Source organism: Oreochromis niloticus, linkage group LG23, assembly GCF_001858045.2.
Source record: "Oreochromis niloticus isolate F11D_XX linkage group LG23, O_niloticus_UMD_NMBU, whole genome shotgun sequence".
NCBI lineage: Eukaryota > Metazoa > Chordata > Actinopteri > Cichliformes > Cichlidae > Oreochromis > Oreochromis niloticus.
The window spans coordinates 30,454,243-30,480,428 of record NC_031986.2 but is presented as its reverse complement, the minus strand read 5'-3'; the positions used below and the strand labels follow the sequence as shown (position 1 = coordinate 30,480,428).

The window sequence follows — 26,186 nt, the reverse complement described above, 5'->3', positions numbered from 1 at the left end:
TCCTCAAAACATCACTCAACTTCATAAGTTGTTTACTGCAAAGGTTTCACATTGACTTTTCATAAATTTGACTCAAAAAAGCCCAGACGCAAAGTGAAAGCGGTTTTGCAGTGGAGAGACATCTCCCTGCGGCCACCATTTCTAATGTGGAATAAATTATGGATGGCTTTATTTAGGATTATGCTCCTGCAAAGGGAAGCAATCAAAGAGACTGCAGCGCTGATTTTGTTCTGAGAATGTCTGGAAATCCTGGTAAACGCTGCAAAAGACTTTTCTATAAACTGACTGTAAATGCGGAAAATACACAGATTTCAGGTCTGTTAGAGTTTAACCACAAACCATAAATGGACGAGTCCCATCAGCCACTGAAATATACATATACATCCATACAGTGATGTTATTGTACACATGCAACACTTAAAAGTATTCATGCACCAATGACAGATTGAGTGCAGTTTTTGTATTTTAATAACTTCGTTATTAAAACAATCATGAAAGGACCTCACCGATGAAGTAATCGCCAAGTTGTGGCAGCAGTTTATTACATCAAGTATTAATTCAGTCAATTTACCCTTTTTGTTTCGCCCACTTACCAAATAATGCCAATTGTAAGCACCTAATGCATATGCTTTTGTAATAAACATGGCAAAGAATTGAATAAAAAAATGTTTGAAAAACATTTTATGTCTGTTACATTGGCTTTGATGTTTTACAGTGGTCACTGAGTGAAGGTCATACTTTATCCACCCTTTTATTTGCCAAGGCATCACTTGTTAAATTCTCCAGTCTACCTCTTTTCATGCCCTTCTATCTTGGCAGCTCAGGGCCTAGAAACTGCTGTTTTCTTTCTAAGTATACCAAGATAGAAACATTAATATTTCAGCTATAAAGAGAAAAATCACATTTGGTGGGCCATAAATGGACGGTGCTTGACGACAGTGTGTTTTATTCTGGTGCAGTCGGCCTTGCCTGCCCAGCTCTCTCTCATATTGATGCAGAGTAGAGGGAATGGCTCTCAGTGCCCTGCTCCAGAACTGAGCCTCTAAATCTTAACGCCTCCCCCTGTTTGGGATTTGGCTTTAGGTCACATTTCTTTCATACTGTGTGTGTGTGTGTGTGTGTGTGTGTGTGTGTGTGTGTGTGTGTGTGTGTGTGTGTGTGTGTGTGTGTGTGTGTGTGTGAGAGAGTGTGTGTGAGAGAGAGAGAGAATGTGGATCCAAAGGAGTCTCTGTGTGTACATCTCCATCTACAGGGCGTGCAGGAAAAGGCGGCTTTCCAAAACAGCATCACCGAGGAAGCACTTCGCAATGAGGTGTCAGGATGATTTTATCTATTTCCTTTTAAAACTCGGCCTCAGTAATGACGGCAAAATTGAACCACAACTTCTGTGACGCATGGACTTGTGTGCTATCAATGCAATCTAAAATCAATCTGTGCAGTTTCTCCATTGTTCTTCAAGGACAGAAGATCCTTTGGGGAGACAAAGGTTCCACTGAACGCCTTCTGCTCTGGAGGGACGTCATTGATCTGATTCCGGTGTCTGGATAGCTGCTCACCAACAGCCCTGACATTTATTCTTATATTCCCATAGTTTTAAAACATATCTTAGCACTTGGCTAGGGGATGTCAGATATTTATGTCATATTTTATACTGTAAAATATGCAAAGGGGAAAATATTTACATATCCTACTAATGGCCAATAAGTAGTAACTCTATAAAAAAAAAAAATTATTATCAATTTACTACTGCTGAACTGTACTCCTACTATATTGTACACATTTTGCATGTGAATTAGCTTAACCATTTCAACATTTTCCCCTTGTTTTTAATTTTTCCATGGCATATTGAAATTAGTATGATTCCAGCATTTCAGTTATCCTCAAGAGTTCACGCCCTGTGAGATTCATTCAGAGAGAAATAAAGATAAGGCAGAAGTAAACAAGCAAATAGCTGAGAGTGAGTTTGAACTCACAAACCTTTTGTTTGGGAAAGAGCTGTTCAAACAGCATCAAGCTTAGAAGCTCAAACCAGCAACTCCCCATGGAGAAGTTTCAATTGTAAAATACTACCGAAGTCAAATACATCGCTTTTTTGGATGAGGACTTGAAGGAACAATGAGAGTTTTCACTAGTGTGATGTATATTTCTTCATCAGAGAGTGCAGCAAAAGTAATAAAGACATACCAAAAGTAGTAAAATTAACAAACTATCATTGTATGGCACCATCCTACAAACTCCGTGTGTTGTAAATTGTTAATCCTGGGCTGTGCAGCAAAGTTGCATCTTTAGAAAACTAAAAAAAATAAATAAGCACAGTTATCTCATTGTGACAGCTTCCTTTTGTTTAAAAAAATCCCGGTCTATCTAAAGATATATAAAAGTGTCTTGTAAATTTGAACTGTGTACATTTTTCATTTAAAAAAAAGTTTAAGCTACAAGACAGCAAATCCTTTCAGAACATGTGGATCAGCTTTTGTCAAAACTAGTCTCAAATTCATCCGGTAATTCTATACACTGACGGTCAAACATCCCAGTTCAACACATTTATGAGTACAATGCCGACATTATTTATATTTATATTTATATAGCCACCTGTGATGGGTACCTCTCGAAAGACCATGAGCTGCTGTAGCACAAAACCCACACCCACACCTCACTCTCTTGCTGCCAGCAAGATAAGACTGAATAACACTGGCATCGATCTCCGCTGTTACTAATCCCCGCAGCATTAGTTCATCTGCCAATACGTCAATAATTGAGCTGAACTAATGTAGAATATAAACTGCAGAAAAACACATTTACAGGGTACACAAAAAAGACATTTCTGTCCTTGGGAAGAACGAATATCATGAAAAAAAAAATGTCTTCAGCAACAATAGTGGAGAGAAGTGAAACCTTTAGAAAGATGGTGAAAAGCTGTCGAAGTATTTCTTCCAGAGACGTTTCTTTTGCCAATTAGGCAGTGATTTTTAAGAAGATGGGGAGAGAAAAGTGTCAAAAAGGACACATTTAATATTTTCTATCACTGATTGGCTGCAATTTCGAAAAATCTGCATTCATTTCATTTTAAAGAGACACTGGGGATTTTCCTGTGCCACGCTAGGAAAGAGCTGAAGGGAAAGGCACATTAAATAAAGAAATTTTTATCCATTAACTAGCATGGATATCCCTGAAATTGTTTAAATGCAAATTTTCTGACATGATTGCTCGCATTGCATAATCACAGAAAGTAGTTCCCTGGTCCTAAACATAGGCTCCAGTTACATGGACAGTCATATATAGAGATTTGGTTACTCAGAGAATTGTGAGGCACCACTGAAATGATACTGTTATCGACTATACACGAAGAACTGTATATTGTCCCATTAGAAAAGCTTTAATTTAAATATAAAATGAGCTTGCTAGGATTACACTAATGTAGGCGTTCAAAGTAATATTAATAATCACTTGTGTCGCAAAGAGTTGTGTCCATCAAAGGCTTGGCTAACACTGAATATAATACATTTCCCTGCAGCAGATGTACAATTCACTCAGGCAGTGTAATCTTGTGGGATGTGGTGGTGGTGTTAAATGGACTCTGAGCCAAGCCTAAAAACGTCTTTACAGAGCACCTACTGAGATGCTGACATGCCAAGATGTTGGCAGGAACTGACCTGGAAAGGCCCAAAACCACCACAGACACACTGGGAGCTCCTTAAGTACAAAACTTCTGCATAGAGTAGAAGTGTAGAGTGCCTCCTCCATCCATCCATCCAGCATGACCTTTCATTTGCTGCAGAAACCAGCATTCCTTATGACACTGCAGTCATCAAAAAATATACAAAGCATATTTTTAGGCAGTGAATAAGGACAAAGTGGAAAGTATATCACGTAAAGGTGATAAACTCCTGAAACTTTTTTGTTAATATAATTACTCTCAAATCTTATTACCCTTAATATCCTCTCCCAGTTGATACTGAATATACTGTAATTGCTCCCCTTAAAATTCTTAACAGGATCTACGATTAAAAAAAGAAGAATAAATACGATATTTATTTTTCTTTTATTTGTCACCCAAAAATGTATTATAATTTGATATTAGGTGTGAATTTACAACTCCAAACTGAATTGTGTCTGCTAAGTAGAACATTTATACATGCTTTTGAGAAATATCCAACCATATCTTCAGGAAAATGAACCACGTTAGAGGCAGAATCTCAAGCTAAAGAAAAGCAAACTTCTAATTCTGTTTCAAACTTAAGAAATTTGACTTTGAAATACTTAAAAAGATCCAAGTCAGTGAAGTAATGAGCTTGACAAGATGTTCTGAGTGGCATTCTTGTAGTGAAAAGGGCAGAACATCACGGGAATGTGGCACACAGTCCGGCAACCTTCCACAGTAACAACTGCTAAAAATGTTAGATATTGAGCAGACTGTGCGTCAGGATCGTTGCACAACAATCGGAGAAACTGTTGACATTCTTTACTTTTCATTAAGTGCAGTTCTCACAATAAATTTGAAATTCACCACATTGTTGCCAAGTGTGTGTCACAGTAGCAAAGGCACAACATCCAAGACAACCTTCACTGGTGATGAGAGGTGGAGGTAGAGCTACGTGCCAAAACCAAACAACAGGCTTTGTAGTTGAAGAGTCTGTAATTTAAGACTGAAGAAAACACATCAGCTAGACATGCAAACAAGCCAATTATACCCCGCGATACGCGATGAATGAATATCCAGGTGGATCTCCCCATCAGAGGGTGTTAAAAACGTTTACTGCAGTGGGGACAAAAACCTCCAGTGTAGTCAGCCTGTGGTTAGGGACCAGTCTAGCTTGTCATCCAGTAGGACCCCCAGATATTTATGAGAGTTCACCACCTCAGTGTCCCGGCTATATACGGAGACTGGCAGATAGTCCGAAGATCTAGGCTATCCTATCTTCTTGGTTTTCGCAGTACTGAAATGGAGGCAACTCCTACTGCACCAATTCTGAATGCCTCAACAAGAATACCCACCTTTGCTCTTGTTGCTCATCTTCTGATCTAAGTTCACATAATAGTGAAGCCCAGTAAGTCTACACAGGAGTCAGGTATTTTTCCACGAAGCACAGCAGACAACATTCCCGGTAGCATCTCAATATTTCTCAACAGTGCCACCAAATCATCAAGGTTGTCGACTAGTGAGTTGACATTTCCCCATCAGAAGCGACGGCAGAAACAGCTTATACTTCCACCTGCTAGCCTTTAGTTTAGCTTAGCTCCTGCTCTGTAACCTTGGGAGGGCTTCCTGAACACCAGTGGCATCTGGTATCTGACCCCAGTTTGCAAAGCCACAAGATCGTCCTGTGTGTGCAGTACTCGGACTTGCCCCCACTTGGTACACTGCGTGATCTGATCTTTATATTATTGCTTATCAGCGGCAACCATAGCTTAGACCAGTGTTTCCCAACCTTTTGGAGCCATGGCACATATTTCACATTAGAAAAATCACATGGCATACCACCAGACAAAAATGTCACAAAAAGCATATTGATATTTTTTCCCCGCACACCTGGCATAGCGGAATTGGCTCAGTTTGTCCCCAGTACACCTTTTTTGCTTTCTTCTGACCACTACTCATGCTAGAGCCTTAATCTGAGTCAGAATTTTCTCCAGGACCCAGGTCAGATTCACTACTTTTTCTTTTCAAATATTTATCTATTGCTATTACGCACTGCATCCTCTCACAGCATGACTATTATGTAATTATTTCTTCGTCTTCTTCTGTTTTACTGGAAGTTGGCAACCCATTTAATTAGAGCAGGTAGTTGTACTGCCCTCTAGTGGAAATAGAATGTAATTGTTCTGCCCGTTATCTGGTTCCTGGCATGAGTAATCTTCCACGGCACGCCTGATCATTTCTCACAGCACGCCTATGTGCTGCAGCACAGTGGTTGGGAAACACTGGCTTAGGCAGGCCAACAGAAATTTCACTATTTAACAGACGGCTTTCCATGTAAATCACAAATTATACTTCATATAAGAAATGTATAAACTCTTACTGAAGAGTTGTAATGGCAGTCATTACTACACCATTCAGCACTTTGCGTGTACAGAGTGATATTTACATCAAATTATATTTCATATACGAATGTAAAAAAAAAAAAAAAAAAAAAAAAAAAAACTTACTGAGGAGTTGTCATGACAATTAGTATGGGTACATTATTCAGGACTTTGTATGCAGAGAGTGTTCAGTTCATCCCACTTTAAAACTGACAAGTAATTGAAAAAAAGTATATAAAAGCAAGGTACACAAGCAAAGAGTTTGTGCAAGTCAGAAGTGAGTTTCTTTCTTCGTTTTTTGAAACTGAGATGAGAGTACGAACATAAAAGAATAAACTGATTTTGAGAGTTTTATTTTCTCAGAAGTTTGGAAGCTGCAATACATGTTTGATCTCTTCTTTATCTCTCTTGATCTTCTCTTCTTTGTCTTGTTTTTGTCTCCTTTAGTGCCGCTACAAAGTATAGCTGTACAGTATAAATCTTTTCATTGCTTTCCTAGTTTTTCTAGAATAACACTTTAGATATGAATTATCTTTTGAATCCCCTTTGACATGTGTTGTATAAAGTCTTCATTATTATGCCAGCGGACTTTATAAATTCAAGGTATTCATTTTCTGATACAAGTAGAGTCTTCTTGATATATTGTAATTCATCTCTTGCCTTTCCTACGTGCTATTTCATGTAATAGCAAATAAGCTTAAAGTACTGTGATTAATTCTTTTTCTACCCCATATTCAAATCGTCTTCGGTGCCTCTTTCTGCTTTTCAAAAACTGTAAGCTACATGGTGTAATATAAGACTCATTTGTAAAGAAATGTTTTTTCTGTAATTTCCCTAGAGGATCATGTTGCATAATGTATACTGCAGGCTGGATAAAAAGTCTGAAAACCTTCACGTTTTTTATCCAAGGTAATTTCTGTATGAATTTCGCCCGGTAAAGTTCTTATTCACAAAATTGTGCACAAATGAAGTAAGCTCAAGTGATGGACAGTGTGTGAGATTTTCAGCTATCAAAAGTCAACCACAATAAATCAAAAGGTTTTTTCCCTTCACTAATGAACACAGAAAAATCCACAGGAAGAATTGTATTTAACAACTGGAAGAACTGTGGTGGTCAGAAGTTTACATAAACCCGTCATGGCCATGAATGTAACAGTGATTTGAAGCTTTTAATGACTTCCTTGAACTGTTCTTTTTCCAGGTGTGGAGTGATTGTACACTTTAATGACTTTAAAAACAAGAATTGGATATACAAGTTATGATTTACTATACATTTCCTCCAATCTGGATTACTTCTGGGTTGTACTGATACATAAGGTATTTTTTTCTTTATCAGCTAGTATATCCAGGATGCACTGATCACTTATTTTAACTCACTGTATTTATATGGCTGCCCCTCCTTGACCTTCATAATGCCTGTTCTTGGTTCCCACCACAGCCAAGAGCTTGCATATATTATAGTGTCTTTACCTTACAATATAAAACAAATGAGCTAAACTGGTGCTATAAAAATTAAACTGAAATGATTAATATCCAACATCTCACACTTATTTTTACACAAATCTTTACACAACAAAGGCACAGACATGTGTACATCATCTATACTTTCAGTGTTTGCCGCAGTGGTGTGGTAATAAAGAAGCAGTACAGAGAAGTAGTAGAACAAGATAACAGGACTCATAACCACTCTTTTAAAACTCCATTATTGTGCAGGCACAATAACCCTGAAACGGCTTTCCCATGTAAATTTTTTTTAACCCAAATTAGAGTTCAACGATTTTTCCATATTGTGGTCATGCTATCTTCCAAGTTATCAGAGCCACTACTGTTGGTAAGACAGAGAGCGAGACACACACTTGGGGACTTATTCCCCACTTCCCCAAGAGGAGAACATCATTCAGACACAGTGATAAATGATTTAGCTTACTAACGTCCTATGAATTACTGACTTGTAGTTCTGCCAATTTCATTTTTTCCCCATGCACACTACATTGTCTTCCTCACACTGACTGGCAAAACAAAAAGGTGGGAGATGTAGCAGCAACTCTGAAAACGTACATTTCCATCGAGCTTTAGTTTAAAATCCAAACAACAAGCAAAAAAAAAACAAAACAATTTAGTGTTTTTTTCCTTTTGAGAATTTATTTCACTTATCAAATTCCAGACTACGAGGAAGGCTGAAGCCTATCCAAGCTGTCATAGGGCAAGAGGTGGGGTACATGCTGGACAGGTCACCAGTCTTTCCGAGGCCGAACACATAGACAGAACAATAATTCACACTCATGTTCAAAGACTAGAGAGCTGCAAGCAACAACTTAAAGTCCCGAGTTGAAATTCTCAGCTGTATGCGGAGAGGCTATGATGAAACTATCGTGAGGCAGATAAGATTTTATATGAATAACCAATATGAATCTAATAATACTTTTAACAGTGATTATAAACATTTATAGGATAATAAGCTGAATATCAGTTCTTGGAAAGTCATGGAAAAAAACAACTCACTGGCCATCAGTGCAACTGTAATGTATTAAAAAAAAAAAAAAAGACCTGAATGAACGTGTGGGAAAGCATACCTGTACAAAAAGTATGACCCATAATAACACATTATGGAAACGGGTGAACTGCATGCAGTCTGAGATGATGTGTGTCATTTCACCTCATCAAAATTCCAGCAAGCTGCAGTATTTACACTTGTGCTAACAAACCAGAACTACTTCACAGGCATCATTCAACTAGAACACACATCACACAACTCCAACCCCACATCAAATTCTGTTTGATATTTCATGTCTCGCATTTATCATTTATGTTTCCTTTATTTTGTCCATCCCATTCAAATCAATAAAAGCAGGCTGTATAACAGAAACACCTCTCTGCATAATGCAATACAACAGCACAAGCTGCAGCTGCCAAAATGATCTTACTGTTGAAACAACACCTTCTACATCAAATCAGCGCTTTCATGAAGAGAGAAACCATTTTAGATAAGTGAACACCGTCACATAAATATCGAACAGATGGATACTCGGGACATGACACAGCCATCAGACGCCTTTATCATTAGCGACATTCCCAAATATGTTTTTGCTTTACATGAATTCTCCTTTTTCTAATGATAAAAAGCTATTCCCAGTAAAGCCCTGTATCATTATTACAAATGCTTGAAAATTATGCCAAAATGTATCAAAACAGCAAAATGCAGAGAATCACTGTTACCGTGACAATGAGGAGGATTCCTTTCAGGAGGGTGAGCACTGAAGTGATTGGCTGAATAACTGTGTGGGCCAGTAAAATAGCAAGAGTCAGGCTCCAGGTGAAGACTGGGATCACATAGATGTGGCTGTGGAGAGAAAAAAAACCCCAAATAACACACATAATTAAACGCTTCTGTTCATGATTAAGTTTCATAACAGAAATCAGAAGCAAAACTCTTTTTCCAGTTAGTGAATCAGTCTTTCAATGATTTTTTTCTTCATCTTCCCCGTCACTTGCACTCTATGCTATAAAAACCTGCACAATTTGACTGTTGACTAAACACAAGCACTCTGCATTGATAGATAATCAAGATGCAAGTCTAGTACTTCATAAGCTTGGTAAGGAACACCTGTGGTTCGATTAACAGTCATCCTCCAAAACAAACACCTGTTTGCTGCTTATTAACAATGAAAACATCTGGAGTTTTAGCAACTACTGTTGACTGTTGCACAGTTTGAACAGGGAAAACACCTCATGGATATTCACTGTCTCAGGCAAAGTAACCAAACATACAGTAAGTCAACAATTTTGTAATACGTCCAAACAAATTATTGAAGTTCGTGCAATATTATATTTAAAATTGCTCTTAGCTACTTCACTGAAGCAGCCTTTTTCCCCCAGTAGATGCAACTTAATTCTACTATTAGTCCACCACTGCATACACAGAGCACGTAATACATTTTATATTAAGCTTTATGCAGTACTTAAAGTAACTATTTAAGCTCTAGATTAAATATTCAATACAAACTCATCATATTTATAATATAAAATAATTATATGCAAAATGACCATATAATTATTGTATGATTGTTTTTTTTAAATATTATTAATAAAGTGCGTTGCAGCACATAAAGTTGCTATAAAGGACCTAAGACTTATGCAACAGTGCAACAATAAACCTCTTTTGTTCCCAAAACAGGATATCAAATACTGCTATCAGAAGCTGGTTGCCTTTTAGACAAGGACCTTCAGCCTACCTACTAAATGTGTAGAGGATAGTACCTTAGGCAAGTAAGATAAGGTACTAAAGTACCTTCGTGAAGGTGACCTGATGCAAAGATGACTAGTAATACAGACAATCAGAGCAAATGGTTTAAAAGTAGGGATCTTCCAGGCAACTCGATAGCTAACAAGTATAAAAGTACTCAGAAAACAGCAAAAACTGCTCTGCATACCATTTAAAGCCCTGCAGTTTGTTTTTCTTTGTTTTCAGTGAATACATTTTACTAAATGTTGGATTAGTTTTATGCAACAAACTTACTTTGCTAGGCTTTAATCAGCCCCTTCAGAACAACAACAACAACCACCATCTACACTGAAAAGAAACAGCAGTTAACTGTACAATACAGCATTATATTTAACACTGTATCCTATACTGTAGACATAGGTCTGTTTGCATGTTGTGCAATCACAGTTTTCATTTCAATTCAATTCAATTTATTTACCAAGTGCCAAATCTCAACAACAGTCACCCCAAGGAGCTTTACACTGTAAGGTAAAGACCCTACAATAATGGAGAGAAAACCCCAGATGTCAGGCAAGCCTCTTTGGACAAAAGACACACTGTGGAAGGTTTAAATGCAAAGTAGCGTTACAGAGTGAAAAAAAAAAAAAAAAGTGCATCATGGGAAGCCCCCAGCAGCCCAAGCCTATTGCAGCATAACTAAGCAACGGTTCAGGGTCACCTGATCAAGCTCTAAATATATGCTTTGTCTAAAAGCAAACTTTTAAGCCAGTGGCATTTCCTCGGGACAAGCAAGGGTAGCAGTGCTTGCCTTATCAAATCTAAGAATAAGCATAAATTAAAACGTACCAAAGTAAGGCAATCTTTTTCCGACAGAGCTGTCATAAAGCTCAGCCACTCAGACGCCACTGAGACACCAGCAGCTCAGTTATGACCTGCCCTCTGTATGAAAACACAGCTGGCATTAGCAAGTAAACGGCCCTCAGTGATTTAACCTCGCAACAGAGAGTTTGGTCTTGCTAAACCTGGCTAACATGTGTGATGTAGATAAGACGGAGTTTGAAAAAGCTGTTAATAACTCCTTTAAGGCATTAACAAGGAATGCTGTGACAATGATGGAGACAAAAGCAGCTCTGACCATGTCCATAAAACAGGTAAGTGGAGCAGGTGCAGGCTCAGCAGTACTTTCAGACTAACATCTATGAGAATGACTGAATGTCATAAGCTTAACTACCTGTTTTGCCAACAGCCCACCTTCATTTTTCATTCATATTTTAATCCCCTCGGTGGATATTGACAGTTAACCATGTCACACTCTGCACAAGCCTTTTAATTCAGCTGATTTTTTTCTAAATGAATATTTAATATACCAAGACGTATGCCTGCATTTCTAAGCTCATGAACAGTTTTTTCTTCATAGATATGTGGTTCTCACCGGACAGCCAATACAAACGAGCGATTTCTAGAATACGACACTGAACATTAAACAGAAATAAACCATTTAAATACCAACCTTAAACATATGCAGTAGTAATATACATCCATTTAGCACTGCAAGAGAATATTTTTCTGCAGAACAATTATTTTTACTTTCAATATTTTAAGCACAATTTCCCAATAATACAGTTTGTGTGTAGTGAGGTGTTTTCAGAGTCTTTATTGCACAGAGGGGTAATGCCTCCATGAAGCAAAATGAAATAGCCTATCAAGTTTGGTCAGTATGCTTATTATAAAAGTAACTGTGGCTAAATAATTTTCAGCTTCAACTGCAACATGATCAGTTCAGCCTCATTTGTGACAGCAGAGCAACACAGAGGCCTTCGTAGGCCTGCACTAAGAAGCAGGATTTTGGCTCATCCACGTAACTTCAAGGTTAACCCTGGGTTTTCTGTACTACAAAGGTAGTTCACGTCTTATCAGGGTAAATCGCCATGGTAACTTATGCTGTAGCTCTAACCTGCTCCTGAGTAGGTTAAGTTCATGATAACAGATCATGTTATCATGTTGTGTGAAATCCCTACTCCGCAATCAATTCTAAAGAAAACAGCATCACCATTCCTGGAGGATCCCTCGGAGGATTGGGGAGGAGGATGTAAAGTTTTTCAGTTATGTCTGAAACCTTTGTGCTTCCCTGATGAGCATCAGTAATACATGTAGATTCTTAGACACAACTTTATTATTTGATTTTTTTTTTTTTCCAGTTGTGGCTTAAGCTGATTGGATAAATGCTGTCATAGTAAGAGAAAAGTTAGAGATTTGGGGGGGGGGTTGTTTTTTGTTCTTTTTCTTCGTTTCCTGAAATCCTACTTCAGTGTTTGTCCAATCAATCTGAATACTGTAGCTGTAATCTGACTATGATGTTCTCCAGCATTTTTATTTTTGGAATTGATTAAAAGAAAAAAAAATTATATACGTTTTTGTATGATTAAGGCAAAAAAATGTAGGAACCTAAAATGACTTAACAGTCTTTATTACATTCTTCTATATAATAAAGATATATGCAGTAATAAGGTTGTTGTATTTGTCCACAGAGGCTTCCCTAATGTGGTTTTAAACTATCAGCTGTAGCAAATGGATATTTTATATAAAATATTAACACAGTAAAATAAAAAATTTATTTAAAATTAGTTCAATTTGCCAACTGTATGAATTATGAGGAACAAGACTATTAAGATTTAAGTTCAACAGACATAAGGATGAGCTTTTGCTCCTCTTAATTAAACACTTGCAATTTAAACTGCATTTATTGGTTAAACATAGCTCAAAGCCTCTAATGATTCCAACTAGATAGAAAATTAATATTTTCTTTATCTAAAGTGCTAAAAAAATAATCTGGTCATTGGTTTGAGGGTGAGATGCTGATGCGCAATTCCTGCAGAGCTCAGTGAGATTCACTCTCTGGGATTCGTGTCCGCTATCCTACAGCAGTATTGACGAGAGTTTTTACACAGAGATCTGCAGTAACCTATTGATTGGGGAGAGGGAATATGGTAGTTTATCCAAAGGAGGTCTCCTAAGGTGTTTTCACTCCAGTAACCCTGTCTCCCCACAACACATCGCAGAATCCCCCCCGGCACCGAGCGGCCCGATAATGAAGCCCCCAGGTGTGCCGACGAAGCAGTCCAACCATCCCGTAGAGTGTGAGTAATATTATTTGGGTTAAGTATTTACTGGGGCATGACAAAATAAATTAGCTCCGTTAACTGATAAAGGTAATTATAGGCTTGGGAAAGGAAAGGAGAGGGAGGCGTGAGGTCGAGACAACGATTACTTGAAGAGCTGGTTGGAGTTGCTGCAACGATTTTTGCTGCTTCAAGTTTAGTTTACACAAAGTTGCTTTATTTAATTCTCCACATTATCTGACAGTTCTAACAAGTAGTACATTAAGCTGAATTACTAATAATCATTTTTTTAATAAGGCTAACCTCTGACGCTGCCAAAGTGGATTTTAAACTCCTCCAGAGCTTCCCCACCTAATGTCACATCTTACCGTGTGTTGGGAGAAAAAAAAGACATACTAGTTTAAAAAGATGTTTACAGTCTGCTTTACTCCAGTGACCGTGAGGACTTCACTGAAGTGGCACGTGCAGCGAGCCTCTAACTCAGACTAAAATGTCTACAGCAAGGCAGCAAAAAATACAGGGTATGTAAACACAACTCTGGGGTTACAGTGTTGCATTCCTGTTTGTTTCAGTAGGTCCACTGAAAACAAAGACTTAAGAAAAGATGGTCTAAAGCAATCTTAATAACATTACAGTAATTTACAATGTGATTCCTAAGTGGGTGTGGTTGAATGCTTTATGGACACTGTTCACCTGGCTGGCTGTGTTGTACTTATTTGGTTATGGATGGATATTAGGACTTAAAAGTATGAATTACTATTAGACTGCTACATTATTACAGATATTTCACCCCCATAGGTAAAGCTTTGAAACCAGGATGCAACATCTGAGATTTTCCTGATAAAACAGAATGCTGATCTGAACCCCCAAATTAAGACGTCTTAAGCTGCATACATACTGAAGGAGATTTGCTCAAATGTCACAACCACAGATCATAGAAAGTGAATGATATGTGGTGGCTTTAAGTGACTTTGGGCGAAATAACTGCTGGCAAAGTGGGCAGGACCCGCAATCAACTTTCACATGATAGAGTGAAGAATAGATCAAGATTTCAAAAGAAAGCTGCAGGAAGAAAAATCTATGTGTATCAGAAAGATGCATTTTTCCAGCATTTATCATGCTACTGCAGCATGAAAGCGGCACGTAAATATGCATAAATTTCGAACTTGGCAAGACTAAAAAGTCCAGAATAGCTCGTAATGATCAAGGTGAAATTATGTCAACTTCAAGAGAGACACCTAAACCTGACATATTTAGAAAAACTGAAACATGTTATCCATTTAGTTTTCACTGGGAAAAATTACTTTAAGACTATATTGAATAATCTAAAACAGAAATAAATCCTTAATGTCTGATAATGGGATGTTTTCCCTCTCATCTCTGCAGTGTGTGCAGCCTCTACGTGTTTGTTTGCTTTGATTAAAAGCAATGCTGTAACTTCATGCAATCCTTTCAGGGCCTCCCTCTCCAGTGGTCAGCTCTCAGGGTTGCATCAGTGTTTTTTTTTCCCCTTTTAAATCAATACCAAATAAAAATATTTTTGTGTGAACTCATGTCACCCTAACAACACGACCCTGAAGTGACAATTCGCTTTCAATTTTGTGCTAACTGAGAAGGGGGAATGGGGAGTCAGAGTGATGTGGAAAATTTCTGGCAGCTCTGCATGGCGTTTGGCTTTCTTTGCACATTATTTATTCTTTCAGTGACATTTTTCCCTGCTGTTAATTGTGTCTGAATGGCATTCTCTCTGAGCTGGAACCCCTTAAAGAATTTAAGTAATTTATATGTAGAAGGAACCCAAGCTTAGAATTAAAGCAACTCATATGTCAGGCTAAGCCATCTTGATCCCCTCCCCATACTGCATGTATACTATGTAGAGGATAGCATACAGGCCCATTACGCTAAATCGGAAATCCTAGCACCCCAGATAATGCAAGCAAAAACTGACAGAGACAGCCACACAAAAGCTAATTAACAGATGTTGAAAGCCGAGACTAAAAAGATATGATGAAAGGATTCCCATCCATTGTGCATGGTTTGAAACTGGATTTAGGTTTGATTAAAGAGAAGTGTAACGTGAAATTAATCACAATAACCTAAAAAGCTACAGTTTAACCAAGTAGCATGATTGTAAGACTTACCTGATATTAAGAAGTGCAGCGTAGGCCTCACTGCCAGCTAAGACATAACTAATTCCAATTGAAATGCTGGAGAAAGACAGTAATAGAAAAAAGACAGAAAAGGGGAAAAACAGAGATACAGGCAGAGGAAAGCAGGGAAGGAAAAGGAGAGAAAGAGAGGCTCTTAGGTATTAAGTAGTGATCAGTCATCCTCTACAGTCTTAGTGACAAGCACTCCTCCGTTGTATTAAACATTAGGTTGTTACTGCATCATAGCGCCCGAGGCAATGAAGAGATTTAATTTTACAATAGTTTCTTGTTTTCCATGCAGTGCCTTGATCCTCCACAACTTTTCGATTTTATATTTTCTCCAAACAAAAAAGGTGCCTTCGGGGGCTACTTAAAGCGAATGTTTTGGTTGTATATTTTACATGTACTTTGAACATCACACACCCACATCAAGCCAGAAATCTGCTTGCAAAATGCTGTACCTTCACGAAGAAGCCGGATGTTGCTGAACATTAGAAGTGAGCGTCTTTACAGTACGTTTCAATCCCACGTGAATGACAAGACAGGTTTTTGGAGCTCAACATCTGTTCCATTCCTTATAAGTCTAAGCTCCTGTAATCTCTCAACAGTTGGTTGTTGAGACTGCAAATCCATTAGTGGTTTCTCCAGACAGCTAAATGTTATTTTGGAGCGCGGTGTTACACCCACTCTTTCATATCTCCCCGCTTTCAAATCTTGAAAGGAAATGCCAACAAATTTAGGAAGTTTTATGCAGTCTAGTCCTCTCATCTGCAGCAGTTTAAACCATATTTTTGAACATTAAAAAAAAAAAAACTTGCCAGAGTTGGAAAGCAAAGAACAGAGAAGCAGTGATGTCAATGTTGCAGCGAGAGTTCAAAGTCAAGATATAACGTGTGGACTTAAAAACGGAAAATACAAAGAAAGACAACGTTTACTTCTATCTTTCTGAACACGTGAACATTTCTGCTAACCTGTGGTGCCACAGTAATACAGTTGGATACAAATGAAAACTTTTCCACACAACATAAGTCAAAAACAAATGAAATCACACAACTTGTGCAGCACAAATGTCCTCATCAACCTCTAGTATGAGGTTAGACCAAAAAGTTTCCCCCTTAAGAAGGAAAATATTTGCTCAATTTAAATTTGGCCAACTTCTCCCCTTCAAATCCTCTGATCCTCTACCTCTGGACAACACGCAGCCTTATAAAAGACTCTGGGATAAAGTTGGGATTCCTTAGATCCAATCACTTGCAAATGCACATGTGAAATACAGACTAGATCTTGTAAACTGTGTCCAAAACAGGGGGGCCTTCATTTGGGGTAGATGGTAACATTTGTGCTCTTTACTGGGAGAACACTGGTTTCTAAACTCATGTCCACACAAACTCTTACACAAGCTATGAACAGTCATAGAAATTATGATGCAACCAGGTCTGAACTAGTACAGGAACAATTGTTCAGGAGATGCACATGAATAGTATAAAATGTATTTCTCTAATACATTTCTCATTTGCACATTCCTGTTACCAGTCATATCTTTTATCACATCCAAAACACAATGATCTGATTAAGGCCTGGTGCCTGAGCAGGAGGGTAAAGGATTTCTGAGACACCATCACTAGCCTGGGTTGTAAACATACAGCAGGTTGAGTCCATGGAGTCATACTGTTGATGCCAAATATAGAGGCTAGCATATGAACATGTCAACCCAGTTTTGATGTGAGCAATGTAGCCTCATATTAGGCCTATAAAACATAGTTTTTTCTTTAAAAAAAAAAAAAATACAATATTTCCTTATTCATTTACATCAGTATTCTTTTATTGTCCCTCAAGCTTTCTTTAAGTTAAAAGACATGATAATATAATGTTAAAAATCGGACATATGGCTACAATGAATAAAGGTTATTGCTCTGTTAACTTTTTCAATCTTCCAGACAAAAACCGATATCTACTAAACTGAAAATGTTGGTCACTCCTCCTTTTTTGATGTTTGTTTGCAAAATAAACAATGAAAATGCTAAAGATCCACAAAAAGCCCCAATCAATCTGATATTGTCACAAGTAAAAGTCCTGTTTCTGTAAATAGAGTCTGGTGGACTGTAATCATTTCACTTCCTTGATGGAAAGCGCAGTCCAACAGCAGACAATGAGATGAAAATGTTTCAGGTATAGTATATACTCAAACTGATACAGATTTCTTTAGGTTGCCAATATCTATTTGGCTGCTGACAGCGTTCACAGCAGTACATGTGTTTAGTTTCTATGCTAGTCGTGCACCTGTCTGCTTGGGGGTGTTTCTTAGTTCTGTCTACTGCAAGTAAAACACAGACTGTAGACAGTAACATTGCACAAGCTACTTAAAGTGAAATATACCCAGCTACAGTATGTGAACATTCAATAAAAAGGTTATAGGAAATATGTGAAATGTTTTACTAAGGTTCCTGAAAAACTCCAGAGGCATTATCTTAGTTATTTTTAAGTACTTTTTGACATCTCATGTGTTGTTTTCATTGGAAAAAAAAAAAAAAAAAAAAGGATGTCTGTATTTGTCTATCACCTTCCACTACCTCAAATCTCTTTTTTTGTTTTGATTGACAGGGGTCTATCTGCTTCAGTGTGCTGTGCAGTGTGAGATGCTTACACTTGGCTGTAAGGTGTGCTTATCTGAGTGACCCTTCTGTCAGAGCCAACCGACCTGGCTGTTCTCCTCTACCATACAGTGATTCTCTCCACAGAACATCAGCGAGATCAGTTTTCCTCCAGTGTTTGTCATGAACTCCAGCTCCTTTATGTACGTCGGCCACACGATTGGCTGTTTGTATAATGTTTCTAATAACATTTTAATAAAAGGTCTGGCCTTTGGTAAAGCATTTAAAAATGACAAAGATTCTGCAGACTGTGTACTTCCCCTTAAACTCACAAAAATGTAATGGAGTTTTGGTAGAGGTTCAGTAAGGCGGGTATTTCACACATTTTATCTTTACTACTTGGCTATATAATCCACTCATTAGTCTGCATGTGTGGATGTGTACAGATCTCTGGGGAAGACAAGAGAGAAGTTTTAGACTTTCATCCTTAAATTCCAGTTTTATAAAGTCAAAAAAAGTACATGGGTACATGAAATTAATAAAGCGCAAACACATTTCATCAAGCAATTTGTGTTGGATTAGTTATATGTACTCTGTGTGCATAAGGTGCCCTGCATGGCTGTGCCAAAACGCACATTTTACAGCAGCTCTACCGTGTAGGGCAGTACATAAAGAGCGAGGGGCGCCAAGGGTAAAAGATGCAGGTCGTGTTTTGTGTTTTGTGTGTTGTGTGTGTGTTAGCGGGGCTGAGCCTCTGCATTGATCGACCACTAAGCCTCCTTGAACACAATGAGGGAACTATCGATTGTCCAGGTGTTTCAGAGCTGTTCACACACTGATAACAAGACCTTCCACTGACGATGTTAAAAGCCCTGTGCCCCTCCTCGGTGCCCATAAGGACACACACATGGACACACAAATCTGTCAGTGGTGCAAACAAATAATTCAAACCTAAACTGATTAACAGCACACTGGTGTATTTCTGTTAAGAATAATAAAAAAACAAAAACAATGCAGGATACAACAGGATGGACAAGTCAAACTACCTACTGGCAACATTTGGTCATTACTTTAATTGAAGACACTTATTTGGGGGTGATGCATCAGTGTTTTTCCTCAAATTAAAAATAAATAAATATTAGCAAAAAGAATGACTTTTCTAGACCATTACTTCCACAGACTGACCCAGACAGATCATTAGTTTTGAGCCAGAGGAGAAATTGATAAGGAACAGAAAAAGAATCCAGTTCTCCATTAGGGAAATCAAACATTACATTCCCATTATTTTTGCAGGAAATATAGTGCATGTGTTTTTCTACAATATGCTTATAATTAAAATTAATGGTCAGTATTTTTGCGTCAGCTGTGATTGTGCTTTGCTTTCATGCTTAATCAGGAGATTTCAACCTCAGCCAGCCACAGCAGCTTCCCTGTTTAAGCATTTCAATGCAGAGTTTCATTTACCAGCTGTCAAATTTAAATTAAGGACAGACAACAGTAACTGAAAACAGGTTACTTTAAAAAGTTGGTGGACTGCAGATGGTGCAGCAGTGATCATATTTTATCACTATTTGGCTCAGGCTTGTAACTCAATATTTCAAGACTGTGCAGCAGAAGCCAGTGATATAAAGTCTGAACCTCAAGGACAGTTTTTACACAAGTCTGCTGTGCTCGCTCAGTTAAGAGTAGTTGTGCTGGTGCAGGACACTGAAAATGAAATTACTCGACAGGTTTAAAATATCGCTGTGTAACAACGCCTGAAGGGGGAAAAAACCAAAAAACAATGGTCAAATATGATATTAGGATTTATTCTAATGTGAATTTTAAAGGGACAGGCGTGAAAAACAAAAACAAGTTATGAAGCCTGTTCTAGGAAACTCAGCGTCGTGTCACTAAACTGAAAGAGTAACTATAAAAAAAAAAAACCAAAAAAAAAAAACCACAACCTTGAAAACATTCATGAACCCAGCAACTTGGGCGACTACAAAAAAAAAAAATCCATAAGGCACCTTTACAGAACACTCTTACTAGACTTGTAAAGTAACCTACTGCATGTGTGGGGCTGTGATAATGTTTATAATTCACAGGAAAAACAATTGTGTAGTTTCTCCTTCTTTGGACCCATCTCAACACAACACTTTGGGTTTTTCCACTGAGTTAGATCTTAAATAAATGTCTACAAACTACAGCAGGCTGTGTAACGCTACTCCACCACCCCAACTGCTTCATTTCTTATGTCATTTCCTACAAATGGGTAGTTCAGAGATAAGTACACACACCTCGAGTAAAAAACAGAAAATGGAAGGCTTCCTTACATTTGTAGAAAAATGCACCTCCCCCTGCACTTTGTGCAGCATCTTTCACTCATTACAGGTAAGAGTCTGTGAGTCAACAATATAAGGATCTGGTGATATACCCAATTTTTACAGAAGTATTATATAATACATCTGCCATTTCCAGGAATTTTTAGAAATGAGTTACATTTTTAAGAACTTACTTTCATAATTGTGACATGTACACATTAGGGGACAGCAATGACTGGGTGCTTTTTACCTGAGGGCAGCATATTTGGTTATGTTCAAGTTTTTCTTAATCTAATAAATAACTTATTTACAAAGTAACTTATTTCAGAAGCTTGTTTGGCAGCATCAAGTTTTCACGGGAAAATCTGAACAAGCTGTGCACTCTTGCTATGTGTAGTTTATCCCAGATGCTGACAGGCACTCTAAGCACTGCCATACTCCATGGTCAGTTTCTCAGTGAATGAGAAGAATCCGAACTACTAGTAACTTTAGCCTCCTCTACAGATTCAAACCAACTTGAATAAAAGTTCCCATGGCTTCAGACTTCTGCCATTCCACATATACTGAGGTCATTATCTCCCAAGAGACATTTAGTGCTTTGGAAGTGGTTTTATACTCTCACCCTGACCTGTGCTGTCTCAAGAGAGTTCCAAGCCATGGCTTGAGGTAGGCTTGGGTAGCATGGCGGACCTAGCCTGGTGACCCTTACTGAATACATGCCCTTGCTGGAACCCCTCACCAATTGTTCCAGAGATTGTAATGGTGCCACTATACTATTCAGCTTCTTAAAATCAGAAGGAGCATAAGAAAATAGAGAAACACCACAGGCTGAAGAAACAGCTGGAGCAGTCTAAGAGTGATCAGCCCTTCAAAAAGGAAAAAAAAGGAAACTAAAACAAAAAATGCTTACAGCGCATTAACAAAGGTTGAACTTATTGTCCATCACACGTAGAGCGGAGTGCTGCAAAACACCACATTCAACCACATTCCTCCCACACTCAGTGGTACTTAATGTGTGACTGTGTGACTGGTAAATGATGCAACTTTAAGAACCTGCAAAGATCATTGCCATGGTAACTTACAATTGGAAGAGGAGAATGCAGTTAAAAGCATGGCTCATGGGGCGGGAGAGGAAGATTCGCCCAAGCAGATGAAGGTTCGGCTGCAGACTGCCGGCTTGGTCATGCAGAGCTGCTGCATCCGGCTGTAGTAAACCTGTATCTAAAAGACACAGACAAATGCAGGAGGCAATCAATTCACTGAACCTCAAACTGCTACAGTAAAAAAAAAAAAAAAAAAAAGCTGCCAAATGTTCAGCTTAGCACATCATTTCCAAAGAAAGTAGACTTGTGGCCCTTTTATCACAGGTTATAACCTCAATGTAGACATGAATGATAGTTTCCCCTCTCAGATTTTCATTTTTCATGTTATTTGCACTTTTTCAAGCCTCCTGAAGGTGAACAGCACTAAAGAAAATATCCAGCAATTTTAAACATAAAAATAATACATCCATCCATCAGTTTTCTTATCCAATTCAGTCACAACTAAGCTAGAGCCTATTCCAGCTGTCATAGGGCGGACAGGAGAATACACCCTAGATAGGTTACCAATGTATCACAGGGTTAACACAGGGACAGACTCACATTCACACCTACAATCACCAATTAATCTAACAAGCGTGTCTTTGGCCTCTGAGACGAAGCAGGAGTACCCAGACAAAACCCACACACAACACAAGAGAGTTTAAGGTCACGAACCCCCAAAGAATCTTTTCATAGTTTTCATGATAACCCTCAAGAGACAGAAAATGAGTGAAGACAACATCTCAAAAGAAGGGTGAACATGTTTAAAAAGTTCTTTGGTGGCTTCACAGTCCTTACTACAGCCCATCACTTTTTTAATATTCCGTTTCAACTACCAATTATGCTATGCATTGTTCTTTTGAAGCTTATTTCAGCTTCCTTAAAGTGCTGACTTGAACAATGCTGCAGCTATTGCCACAGATTCTGCTCTTCAAGTAACCCACAGTCTTTGTTGCTGCTGTTCTGGGTTTGAACTCCCATGCATGCTGCAAGGACAGATGATAATAACTTTGATGAAAGTGGACCTGGCAGAGAGTACATTATTAAATGTGACAGTCAAAACCAGCATGTTAAATTAATGGCAAACATGCCTGTTAAATTAATAGCAATGCAGAAGTCCATTAAGTAAGAGTAGGGCACTGAAACACAAACACAACAGCATCACTATACAAACAAAAAAACCCCCAAAAAACATTCCAATCCAGAACCAAGCAACTGCATAGCATTAACATGCAGCTTTCATGGTGAAAAGTCTTTTTGTCTGATTTGATAATGACGGCTGGTTTATACTGGGACACATCAAATTTTAAAAACAAATTTCCCTTGACTGTTTTTTTTTTAGCTTGTTAACCGTTTTACTGATGCATAAATGTATAAGGTGCATTTCAATGCTGTAGCTGGCCAAGACAAGGCTAACATCTATTTGCAGGTTAACAACAATCTATATACACATATAGAACACATTATGTAAATATGTCCAACACGCCACTTTTTTCTGTTTTTTATTTGCGAATAATCCATAAACTGCAGAAGGCATAATTCAGAGATACAATAGATCTTTCAGTTACTGAGAGACACATCCTGAGTATGTACTTGAGCTTTTTCTAACCAGTTTAGTCACGGTTTATGTATTGACATTTCCTTTTCATCTCCACCATTTAGGTATACTGAAGGGTTTATCTATGACTCTACTGATGCAATACTTGGAGAGGTCAGTCATACATACAGTATAAGTCAAGGTAAAGCTAGATACTAAAGATATTATTCAGATGATATATGTGAATGTAGGAATGCTTGTGATATCTACAGCTCCTCTCAGAGTATTCGAAGCATCACTGGAGAGGAATGCGATTAATTGCAAGAGATCTTTAGTAAACAAACCCAAGCAATGAATGCAGAGAATTTATGAGAAATGTGTGTTTTTTTCTATATGTGTATGTGTAAACATGCAGCACAACCATCAATTTAGAAATGCAAAAAGAAAGCTTTGAAAAGCAACCTTGAATATGCCAAAAAATAATTATAGTTCAAAGAATTTAGCAGCAGGTTCTCACTAATGTATAGTGACACCGTAAGCATCATTTTATGATGTGCAGGGTAGTATGTTACTGAATTTGGGAGTATAAAACCAAAGTAAGTCAAAACTTGGGGCTAGACAGAGCAGGGAGAGGTATTTTGAAAAAGACCACGATTTAAGTTAAAACACACTTTTCACATCTAAAAAGGCAAATTTCTCCCATCTCTAGCAAGTGTCTTCTTATTTTCCATTACCACAGCCTCACAAAGCCAAGGTCAAGGCTTTAACTTGTTTTTAGACATTTTTAAAAGAGTAGACATTAATCAATATTTCTGTGCACAATATCACACAAATACATTGTTGAGCCATTTGCAAATTAGTAAATAAGCAGTGGTCTTGAATTAACAGGCAAGCATTTAGCAGAAGGTGAGTACTGTATGCACCAATGCTGATCAGTTTCAGTATCAAACAACTGAAGTGCAGATCAGAAAACTTCCTATGGATAAATCAGTAACTCCCTCCCACATGAGCCACTCAGAAACAGAATGTTTTTTCTTTTTGCACAACAACTTGAGCGCAGCTATTAAAGCCTGCAAAATGTGACCTTCATATTATGAAAACTGTTCTAGTTACAGGCCCTCAAAGTACATAGCAGTGGGTTGAAATTTGGCACTTTTTAAGTAGACTTCTTTTTTTGAGTACAAAATCTTGAGTACAAAAGATACACATGAAATTTTCAAAGTTGAAAAACACATTTAGACTCTAAACTCTGCAGAAAAATCAATTTTACACCCACTCCAAATGTTACAATCTACAGCTAAAAGCTCTCATTTCCCCCCAGAACATTTTTTTCTATAACTAAGTTTGAGCATAAATGTCATGGGATATTTCAAAGTTTTAATAGAAAAATATATTAAAAAAATATACACATATACACAAAAATATATACACACACAAACTTGGTTATAGTATATGAAATGTCTCATTTTTAGCTACATTTTGAAGTAAGGATCGTGTTCCAGGTTTGATTCCTTCAGCAATAAAATTATTGTTTAAAGAATTAAATTTTGTATAACAGGCTTCTCACCTGCTTCTGCATTTTCACTGTCATCATCTTCTTCCTCAGTATGAACTGGATCCTCCACACCCACCTGATCCATGACTATACACTCTGCAACACCTGTCTATGATTACCACAGAAAGTAGAGTCATTTAGCTTTCCACTTGACCAAAATGAAACCAGAAAATTATGAATAAGTAAGTTAAGCTTTAATACACTTCTTTGTTTGACATGCAGGGAAAGTATCAGGGTAAAGATTTGTGTTTAAAAAAAGTTCTAAATCCGTGCTCTGTATCATGTTTCTGTATCAAGTTTTCATTCCCTTAATCCCTAATCCTTCCTAAAGGCTCCAGCTATATTTCATGTCTTTGATTATTATTAGTGCAGAATGAAGCTTCTAGCTTCTTGCCAGTTAAGTACTTTTGGACAGCAAAACATAAAATATAGGCACTACACAGGTTTAATTCAGTTACTGACCTTTAAGGATTCCAGCTGCATCACCTGACATTTCTGAAGAAGCTCCACAAACAGGTAGATTAGCAAGGCCTGCATGGGAAAGAATACGGGAAATACATGTAGGTTTTGTGGTTGAAATGGCTGTGGTCGCTTCATGAACTATAAAATCAGAGGTTGTGTATTACTTACCTGGACAAAGAATCCAACAATAAAGGAGAACAGGAAAGGCACCAGTCCAGCATGGGCTATCGTTACTGGAAGACCTGCAAATGAAAATGATGTGGAACTATTTCTGAATTTCATTCCCATCTAAGTTTACCAGAAGATATGTGCTAGACAATGTCTGACTCTTTGTCAGCATATCCACCTGCCTGTCTATCACCATCTCGGCTCGTTTTTCGCTCTCTCAGACACTCCTCTGTACTCTGGCTCAAACTTCCCATAAAATTTAATGGATGGTGCTGATTTCAATATGAGATTTAAGTGACTGAACAAGTATTAACTTGGAAGGGCTCCACCTTTGTGGAACTACATGAAGACCCTGCTGAAAACAAAGTACTTAAATGTAATGTTCCATGTAATTTCCACCTCTACAAAAATCTCTCTGGTGTTAACTACACTTCATAAACCACACTTAAATTTGCACAGCCAATGACAGCCAGGAGATGGACAGCGCTTTAATTATGCTTCAAGTGAAGTTATATTAGAAAAGTACATCCAGTAGAAAGAAAAAATACAGCTCCCTAAAGTTTCGACCGCTGTGTTAACCAAGTCACAATACTCCAGTGCAGTAAACTTTTAATAAATACGTCTGTGAAGAGTCGGGTTTATTTTGAGATTGTGTGGGAAGGATCTTGTTTCTACTATTCAGTAAATTCTCAGAGCAGTTTGTAGTGTTGCTCATCTCATACTGAAATGTACGATATTCCTTCTTTTGTGTCATTCAGAACTCTGGTTGTTTTAAACGCTGCCTCTAAATTTGTTGTCTTGTTTTTCCAATAGTTTTTTTTTGCTCTACACCAAATTACCTCCAGCCAGTCTTAACATTAAGTATTAAGTCACTTGACTTACTGTTCTGACTCATCATCCAATTCCAAGTGGCCTCAAGAAATGTGTATTCTGAATCCCTGCAGATGTTTTTTTTTTTTGCACAAGGATTCAGCAC

General features: G+C 37.9%; 1 protein-coding gene across 5 annotated transcripts in view; it reads right to left on the bottom strand.

Moving 5' to 3' along the window:
- Positions 1–26,186, bottom strand: part of si:ch211-51h4.2 (uncharacterized) — a 93,093-nt gene that overhangs the window by 58,683 nt on the left and 8,224 nt on the right. For 4 of the 5 annotated variants that reach the window (XM_013270751.3, XM_019351686.2, XM_019351687.2 and 1 more), the window contains exons 3-8: positions 25,211–25,284; positions 25,043–25,111; positions 24,593–24,689; positions 21,489–21,627; positions 15,504–15,569; positions 9,238–9,361 (exon numbers count right to left, since the gene is read on the bottom strand). In XM_013270751.3, the coding sequence (XP_013126205.1) occupies positions 9,238–9,361; positions 15,504–15,569; positions 21,489–21,627; positions 24,593–24,689; positions 25,043–25,111; positions 25,211–25,284 (569 nt within the window). The remainder of the gene's footprint in view (positions 1–9,237; positions 9,362–15,503; positions 15,570–21,488; positions 21,628–24,592; positions 24,690–25,042; positions 25,112–25,210; positions 25,285–26,186) is intronic. The other variant, XM_005451126.4, reaches the window with a different exon arrangement.